The sequence below is a fragment of the Microtus ochrogaster genome, unplaced genomic scaffold (assembly GCF_000317375.1).
Source record: "Microtus ochrogaster isolate Prairie Vole_2 unplaced genomic scaffold, MicOch1.0 UNK44, whole genome shotgun sequence".
Lineage (NCBI taxonomy): Eukaryota > Metazoa > Chordata > Mammalia > Rodentia > Cricetidae > Microtus > Microtus ochrogaster.
The window spans coordinates 2,594,572-2,603,113 of record NW_004949142.1 but is presented as its reverse complement, the minus strand read 5'-3'; the positions used below and the strand labels follow the sequence as shown (position 1 = coordinate 2,603,113).

The window sequence follows — 8,542 nt, the reverse complement described above, 5'->3', positions numbered from 1 at the left end:
GGAGGTGGGAGGGAGCTCCAGGGGGTGGAAGGAAGGAAAAAAATCAGTGTTCCCAGCTGGGAGCAAAGATGGGCAGGGGTATCATTACTCTGCCACCCACGCCTACTTCTACATAACAGCATCCAAGCCCTGGAGGAGGGGGAGTGGGGAAATAGGCTCCCTGTCGCCTCTCCCTAGTCCAGCCAGAGCTCCCCTCCTCCAAAGAGTGATGGTGGACAGGAGGGGGCCCTAAGATTGGAGCTTGGGGAGGATGGTTTAGGGCTCCTGAACCCCATTCCTTTCCCGCTCCTCTTCCCCATCTTCTCCATAAACCACAGCCCAGTCTGCCTCCAGACCCTTCCTTTCTAGGTCCCGACTCGCAAGGACCAAGACTTACAAGGTCCTTCCAGGGCTCTCAAAGAAGGCAAGTCAGAGCCCTTCCCAGTCTGCCAAACGTCCACAGTCCCCGGGCCTGCTCACTGTCTGCCCAGACAATCAGCTATTGAGGGTGGGGGACTGAGCAGGGGGGAGTAATGTCCTCTGCCAGATCAGCTCTTCTGGCCTGTGGGCGTCCAGATCTCCCCTAAGGGCACTGCTGCCCAGGTGCCCCAGAGACCACTATGAGAGGGTCAGTCAAAGGGTAAGTACCCCTCCCCTGACCTCTCCCCACTCCTCTTCCTACCTTCCCTGCGAAGCTCTGCCTCTTCAGAGGAGCCCAGGGAAATCCCCTCCAAGGAAGCCCCACTGCCTGGGCTGCAGGCCATGGCGACCCCTTAGCAATCCTGGAACAGTCTCCCGCGAGGTCGGCGCCTTCCCAGCCAGACGCGGGCTGAGCTAAAGAAGGCGGGACTCTCAGAGCGCTGCAGGATCAGCCAATAGCAAGGCTCCGCCTCCTTGACCGCCTTGTTGATTGGCCAAAAGCCTGTTGGTGAGGAGGGGGCGGTAATGGGTGGGAGAAGGGAGGTGGCAGGAGAGAGTCATGCTAAACTGGCCTGATCCCCGTCACCAGTGCAGGTAGGGAGATGGCGACGAGACTGGGGTAAGTCCCTCAGGATTGGGAAATTCCCGGCAGAGCTTGACTCCCGTCTGCTTTCCTACCTCTCTCATATGGATGTCCCTCCTCTACTTCTGATGCTGACTTCTACCTGCTCCTGACCTTCACCCTCTCCCCGACGCCAGGCTAGCTTCTTTACAATAACCCCCTCAACCGAAGGAAGCCTTCAAGAACAGCTCTAGGTGCAGGAAGGCAGTAATACCATTTGACAAGAGGCAAGTGTCTTAACCTCACATGCCATCATACACTGGGGCACAGTGTGGGCGGCGGGTGGAGGGAGAGACAGAATGGTGGTACCCACCGAGCAGTAAAGGACCCGCCCCTTAACTCTAGCTTAGTAGTTGCTTCTCCCTTTTGCCATCATTATCCATCAGGTGAAGCATGATGTCCTGGAGCAAGCCAGGCACCTTAGAACTGGGGGAAGAAAAAGGGGCAGCAAGAATAAAAGTGGGCAAGAGCAAGGGGCTTAGTGACGACCCTGTACTCCATGTGAACGCATGCGTACCCGTGAGGCCACTACGAGGGCACTGCTGTTGCTGTTGCTGCCACCTCCAGTCAGCCATTCCCAGAGGACTGGCACCAGGTCGCCTTGCACCCCTGGTTGTCATGGCAGCAGGCAGGATTACACACAAGGACGGTAACCCAGGGATGGCAGAGATATTTAAAGGGACAGCCTCATCTGAATGCGGGCCCACATCCTCACCTTGATTCAAGGAGAGGAGTGAGCCTGGTGAAGAAAGAAGAAACAGTGGGGCCGGAAGTGAGCGCAGGATGTCTAAACTCCCAAGCTGTGTGTGTTACCACCCACGCAGCTTCCAAACTCTCCTTAACTAAAGTAAGAGTGAGCCCTCCCATAATAACAAGGGCCATTTTGATCCATGGGGAAGGGATGGAGAAGGAACTTTACTAGTTTCACCTTTGCAGAGCCCAAAACAGGGATGCCCCCCTGGAAGCGGGTGGTGTGGTGGGAGGTGGGGGGTGGGGAGGAGCCTGACCTCAGATGAGGGGCACAGCTGGGTCTCTGTCAGACCCATGGGAAGTACAATAGCCACCAAATGATAAGGGGCAGGATGCACCCTTAGATTTTGAGGCTGAGAAGTCCACAGAGGGGCGGCTAGGGAAAGGGAGCACACTGTACTTCTTCCTTTGGATATAGAAGCAATGAACAGTTCACAGCACTCCATCTAGGAGAACAGGGCACCAGGGGGTGTCTGAAAACTCAGGGCACACTCATAGGCAAGGGCTCCCCATCCTGTGTACCCCCATCAAGTGTCCTGCAGCTGGAGCCTATGCCCTATGCAGCCCCTCGGGTCACTGTTAATAGGTTTACTTGCAGCCCCAGATGAGAAGCCTTTAATCACAAGCTCAGGGATGGGTCTCATTCACTCCTAAGCAGCTTTAGAGCGGGCTAGCTGGTGACTAGAGCAGGGGGAGAGGTGGGGGGGCAGGAGAAAAACACGAGCCCTCCTAGAAGCTGGGGACATTCCATAGTATGGAGAATGAGCCTTTCCTGGGGGCGGGGGGAATGCGGCAAAGGGGTCACAGTTTAGGTTCTTCATTTTCTCAGAGGGTAGGAACAAGGATTTGTTCTATCCAAACTGGGGACCTGGATGCTTTGCCGAAGGAGCAGCAGGATCCACTGTGAAGAATTCAGGCCTTCTCAGGGCATCTCACAGCTGTAGCCAGAGCTTTCTAAACAAGGAGCCTAATTTTGGTGGGTCTCGGAAAACACTCTAGGAACCACTGGGGTGCGGTTTAGACTTTGGGGCATGAATGCAGGTGGGTGGGGCCCACTGCGATCATCAGAGTCTGGGAGATCTAGGAGCAAAATTAAAACCACCAGTTCCATCCTGCCACTCTGTTTCAGAGGAAACAAGTCCTCCAAGGGAGGTGGCCGGCTGACTACAGCCACCTCTGCAGCAATGAGTTCTCCTCTCTCATAGCCCTTCAACTCTTTCAGAAGTCCGGGCTAGGCAGTCCCCAGCCGGCTCCTGGGTTTTGCAGCCTCTGTAGTCTAAGGGCTGTACTTTGTGCAAGCATTCCTACCTGGGGTTTTTGTCTCTCTATTTACACCTACTATAGTTGTCCTGCCTCCTAGCCTCCTGGTAGGCAGAATATACTATGGACTTCTAAGTTCCTCCAACCTGTACAATCCTCCAAATCCTAGATTCCTCCCCACATCCTGGGCACTTCCCTGCCATTCCTGGCCAGCTGTAGTGTGCACCATCTCTGGAGCGGGCACCCGGGGCTTCAGCAGGTGAGTTGTGCTATGTAACCCAGCGCTACCTGGAGCCAGCGAGGGTCTTACTCTGCTCTCTCTGATCCCAGTGAGGAGGCAGCTGAATGAATTACTGAGTGACTGCATGTGGTATGACTGGGGAGGAGTACAAAATGCCCAGCTCCTATTGCTGCACCCCCCCAACCACTAAGGTAGGCTGGCAGCTTCACCCTCTTCTTACCAGACTCGGAGTTCGTGGCGGCAACTGGCATGGTGAGGTCAGCGAGGACTCTGGAATCAGTCTCCTAGAGAAGGGAGAGAGGAGGATGAGAAGGTACAGGGCAAAGCCAGGGACATGAGATACTAGGAAGGGCATCCTCTTCAGGAACAGCCACATAGGAGGAGGAGAGCATCGCCCAGAAATGGGGGGTTGGATTAGCAGAGTGACCCCAAGTGCCCTGGAAGGCAAGAAGAGCAGATAGCACGCCCCTTCTCAGAGGTGGGAGAGACAGGAAGGATCAAAGGCTAATCGGATTTTCCCAAGCCCCACAGCTGGTAGAGCTACAGTGAAAACCTAGGCTTTATGATGCATAAGGAAAAAGTATTTCTCACTGGGCATGCCGATGCCCACCTGTGCTGTAGTGCCAGCCACTCAGGTCAAGACAGAAGGGCCCCTCAGCCCAGGGATTTGAACCAGCCTGGGAAACAGCTCAAAAACAAACAAACAAAATATAATATTTCTTTCTGGTTCTGGAAGGAGATTAAGTGTGAGTCCTGAATAGAAGGCAAAAGCGGGAAGTGTCCCCAGAAGGGAAGCTCCGTGAGAACAAGAACGGACTCCATTACCCACCTCTAGGCCCCAGGCCTAGAACCTTTGGGTGTCCCATGAACACTGGTGTCCAGCTGACAGAAATTCTATTTCCTTTCCCACTGTCCTGGCTTCTCTCTCTCCCCCTTCTCATCCACCAGGTCCAGAATTGGGGCAGGGCGGGGAGGGGGTTCTGCAGCCATAAATAGACATAGAGTCTGAAACCCCACTGCCCATCCCAGGGTCTCCCCAAGTCGAGAGTGGCTCCTTCATCCTCCCTGGAAAGGATAATGGGGTGACCCACCACTCTTCTCCCCTTGCCTTCCTGGGCATGTGCTACTGGCTAAAACCCTAATTCCCTAGTTGCCATGACAACAGGAGGCAGTGGCTCACAGCAAGGGTGGGGGGGAGTAGGGGGAAGCAGCTGGCAGTGCCCACTTTAAGACTAAAGCCTTTTGCACCCCGACAAGGGGGGGGAGACACAGGACCACTCCATCTCCACCCAAGAATCCAAAATGAGGAGCAGTTACTAACTTTACTAACCGTCTCTCTGCTCCTTCTCGCAAGCCTAAACTAATGACCTCAGCTCTGGAGGCAGAAACCACAAAGCTGAGTAGACCAGTTCCTTTTCCTCCTGGATCTTCTCCAGAAGCATTGAACTTGCGGGGGGGGGGGGGAGCGCTCACACTAGCTCCACTGACTGGGGGAAATGTCCAGGCTCCACCGTGCCAGCCAGTGTCCCTTGTGCCAACTCCCCTGCCCTTTCCTAGAGAGCAGGGGGTACCCTCTCATAGTTCAGGCCCTGTTTCCTAGTAAAGGTGCTGGCTGCGGGGTAACTCTTCCCGGAGCCAGGAGACAGGGAAGAAGCAAGGGAGGAGCCTGTATGAAACCCTAGGCTCGGGAGTCCTGCCCAGTGAGCCCGGGTTTGCTCCCTGAGGAGTTGGTTCCCACGGTGTCGGCTCGCTCTGCCCCACCCCCACCCAAGTCTCTGAGAGGGCGGGGCCGGCTGTGCCCACAGGAGAACGGCAGTGCCAGGCAAGCTAGCCTGGTTCCATGCCAAGGTCCCCAGGCCCAGTCATCACGGACCCAACACCTCAGCATCCAAAAGCCTAAGTCCAGGTACCCTCCCACTCCCACCTCCACCGCCACCAAGCTATCCATCTTTCCCCATCCCCAGGGTGTCTGTCTGTAGGTGAAGCCCGCCAGCTTCAAAGGGGGAGGTTTCCTCCAGTCTCCCACCCACCCCTCCATCAGTGCAGACACAGAGAGGTGAGAAAGAGGAACGCCTGACAAAGGCACTTTGGAGCCTGGTAGGGTTGTGGGGAGGGCTGGTCGTAACTAGGAGCGGAGGATGGGGTCTAGGGAGCAGGAGGACGTGCCTGCACTCACAATCAGACCTCCCCCGCCCCTCCAATTCAGTCCTAAACCGCTGTGCGCTAGGACCCAGGAAGGAGGGGGCGTGTTGCGAGCCATCAAAGAAGGCTCTTTGCTAGCGCGCCCTCAGAGACCAGGGGATGAGGTCACTGAATGACTGCTTCCCACCCCCCCTCAATCCCCACTCCCCACCCCCAGTCTTCATTTCCCCACCAGCCTCTTAGTTGACCTAACTTTCTGACCCTGGCTCCTCGCTTCTGGCACGAATTCCCTCTGAAGTCCCCAGGCATTAAATCCTGGCCCCCCGAGACCCGGCAACCTCCTGTTCCTTGCAGCGTTAGCGGGGCAGCTCTTCCCAGGACCCCCTCCCAGGAAGGTCGAGATGTTGGCCTCTTGGGGTGCAGAGTGCCAAGGGACCCAGCACAGTCTCAGTCTAGCTCCCCCAAGGCCGGAAGCGCCGGCAGCACGGCTCTTACGTAATGCCGGGATCCGAAGTCTCCCCCAAACCCTGCACAGACCCCGAGCCAATACCTGGGCTCCCCTCAGCTCAGCACCCCTGTGCCCGGTGTCCCTCTGGAGCCCTTACTCTGGGATGGAAACCAGCATCCCTGGAATGAGGGATTCAGTTCTCCTCACCCTCATCCCTGAGAAAGAGAGAGCACAGGGGGCTGAGGCTGGAGAGGGAGGGGGTCGGCTTGGGAAAGGGGCCCGGGAGTTTGGACCTAGAGAATTGGGTCCCCAAATGCAGTGTCAGGTCGAAAAGAAGGCAGGGATTCTGAGGTGGATGCTGGCCGAGAGGCCTGGGGATACCTACCTGCGTCTTGGGGAGCCCCTAGCTCCTGGCGACTCTGCAGCCGGGCGCTCCACGGTTATTGCTTGTCAATCGCTAGCCGCGCTCTTAAAGCGGCAAGGCCGCCTAGGCGCGAAGGGGCGGAGACAGAAGAGGGCTGGGACTCGGAAGGGATACAGCAACCTCCCGACCACTGTAAAGTAATCTCACGGCAGCAGGCGGGTGGGCGGGGTGGTAGTGGTTAGCAAACCTCAAAGCCCACGACACCCCCACCCCCTCCAACGCGGAGAAGCACCAATGAGTGTCACTTGGCGCCCAGGAATTCTTTAAAAGGGCAATGGTGGAAAACCTGAGCCTGGTGGAATCATCACACACACACACACACACACACACACACACACTCGCTTGGTCCAGAATTCTGGTCCCACGCACGCTTTCCTGATTCAGTTTGGAAAAGGAATGGGACATTAGGACACTAACTCCCGGCGGAGCTCATCCAGAGGGTGGCGTTAAACATTCAGATGACAAATACCTGCATACCGGGTTTCCAAGAAAATTTGGACCAAAAAATAAAAAAGGGCTGTGTCTTCATGAAGGGGACCAAGACCCTAATTTAGGCCTTGACGCATGGAGTTGGTCCATGCTTCTGTGGAAGGACAAAAGTAACACTCTCTTCTTCCTGAGTCCCATTTTCAACACGTAAGTGTAAGTTGCGATTGGGGGCGCCATTGGTGGGTAGAGCATGCAGGAGGCCCTAGGTTTTATCTCTGCCACCAAAAGGAAAAAGAAAAAGAAAAAAGAAAACAAAGGGTTAAGCCCACTAGCCCGCCTTTCTCAGTTTCTGGCTCCACCCAGACCTGCTAGTAAAAGATGCTGCACAGCCTCTAACTATTGGTGGCTGCGGTGTAGAAAACAGCATTCATTCAGTCTGTGCAACCCGGGTATTTCCCTAAACTGGGAGTCCCCTGCTCCCCCTTGCTGCCCTCTGGAATATGTGCAAAGTTGGCAACCAAACAGTTTCTCTCCCTTGCTAACTGGGCTCCTAAGATCAGAAATGGATTGCGTCCTGGAAACTTGATTGGAAATCTCGAAAATGAGTTAGCTTGAGCATCCATCCCTAGACGTGATCCAAGCAGACTCTGTTCACAAAGAGTAAAAGTTGGGAAGAGATACAAGGAAAAGTCAGAGACGGTCAAAATACTAAAAAGCCATGTTCAGAAGCTGACCATATTACTAAGGAAGGAGAAGAAAGCTTTGTGGCGACCCCAGATGGTAGTGATTGGAACTACAGGCTTCTGTCTGAGGAAAAATGCTTCCCAGAGCACTCCAAACTTTTGTAGTTAGACTAGAAGATCTTCCTAATTGAACTCAGGACAAGAGGTCTCCTCCCTCCCATTGCCGAGACTACACCCGCTCTCAACCACTCACTTGTGCTGTGGAACGGTACTTTAACTAGGCAAAGATGTGTTACATACATTTGTTTATGCTGCAGAATGTTACTTTATGTAAAGGTGTGTTACTTTTGTTTCTGCTGCCTCTGTTAACTATGTAAAGATGTGTTACATTTGTTTGTACTGCATTTAACTATGTAAAGACGTGTTGCGTTTGTTTCACCTTGTCTACCTAAGGCACCTGATTGGTCTAATAAAAAGCTGAAGGGCCAATAACTGGCAGGCAGAGAGGAAAAAATAGGAGGAGAAATCTAGGCTAAAGAGAGAGAAGAAGGAGAGAACAGGAAGAGAGAGAGGGACACCCCTGGAGCCAGAAGCCAGGCAGCCAACAACCAGACATGGAGACAGCAGGAAAGTAAGAGATACAGAAATAAAGGTAAAAAGCCCTGAGGCAAAATGTAGATAAAGAGAAACAGATTAAAATAAGAGCTAAGCTAAGGCTGAGCATTCAAAACTAATAAATCTCTGTGTCATGGTTTGGGAGCTGGTTGGTGACCCAAAAGAAAAAACCTGCTACACACTTCTGCTCAGGGAATTGCTTAACTTTTGCATTTAGTTGGGAAGGGAAGAGAGATTTTGGTTTCTCTCCAAAACGATTAATTATTTCTCAAGCAAGCAACTATTACCCCTTAGCAACACACAGCAAACCTATTCCATCCAGGATCCTAAGGACATGGTGTAATTTGTGTTCGAATCCACCTGGTGGAGTTCAACTCATTGTTCTTACAGTCTGACCCCCTCACACAATAGTCCTGTGAGATTGGGGTGGATGGAAACATTTATCAATGAAGACTAGAATGTCTCTGTTTGTTCAAGAAAAGGTGCCCATTTCCGTGTTCCTAAAATAGATGAGGAGCCTAATGTCCTG

General features: G+C 53.7%; 1 protein-coding gene across 4 annotated transcripts in view; it reads right to left on the bottom strand.

Moving 5' to 3' along the window:
* The window catches only part of Mpp2 (membrane palmitoylated protein 2), a 34,134-nt gene extending 27,710 nt beyond the window's left edge, over window positions 1-6,424 (bottom strand). For 2 of the 4 annotated variants that reach the window (XM_013354447.2, XM_005369137.2), the window contains exon 1: window positions 662-801. In XM_013354447.2, the coding sequence (XP_013209901.1) occupies window positions 662-743 (82 nt within the window). In that variant the 5' untranslated portion in view covers window positions 744-801. Of the gene's footprint in view, window positions 1-661; window positions 802-3,492; window positions 3,557-5,752; window positions 5,773-6,247 lie in introns of those variants that run through there. The other 2 variants (XM_005369138.2, XM_026790179.1) reach the window with 2 other exon arrangements.
* Window positions 6,425-8,542: the final 2,118 nt, after the last annotated feature.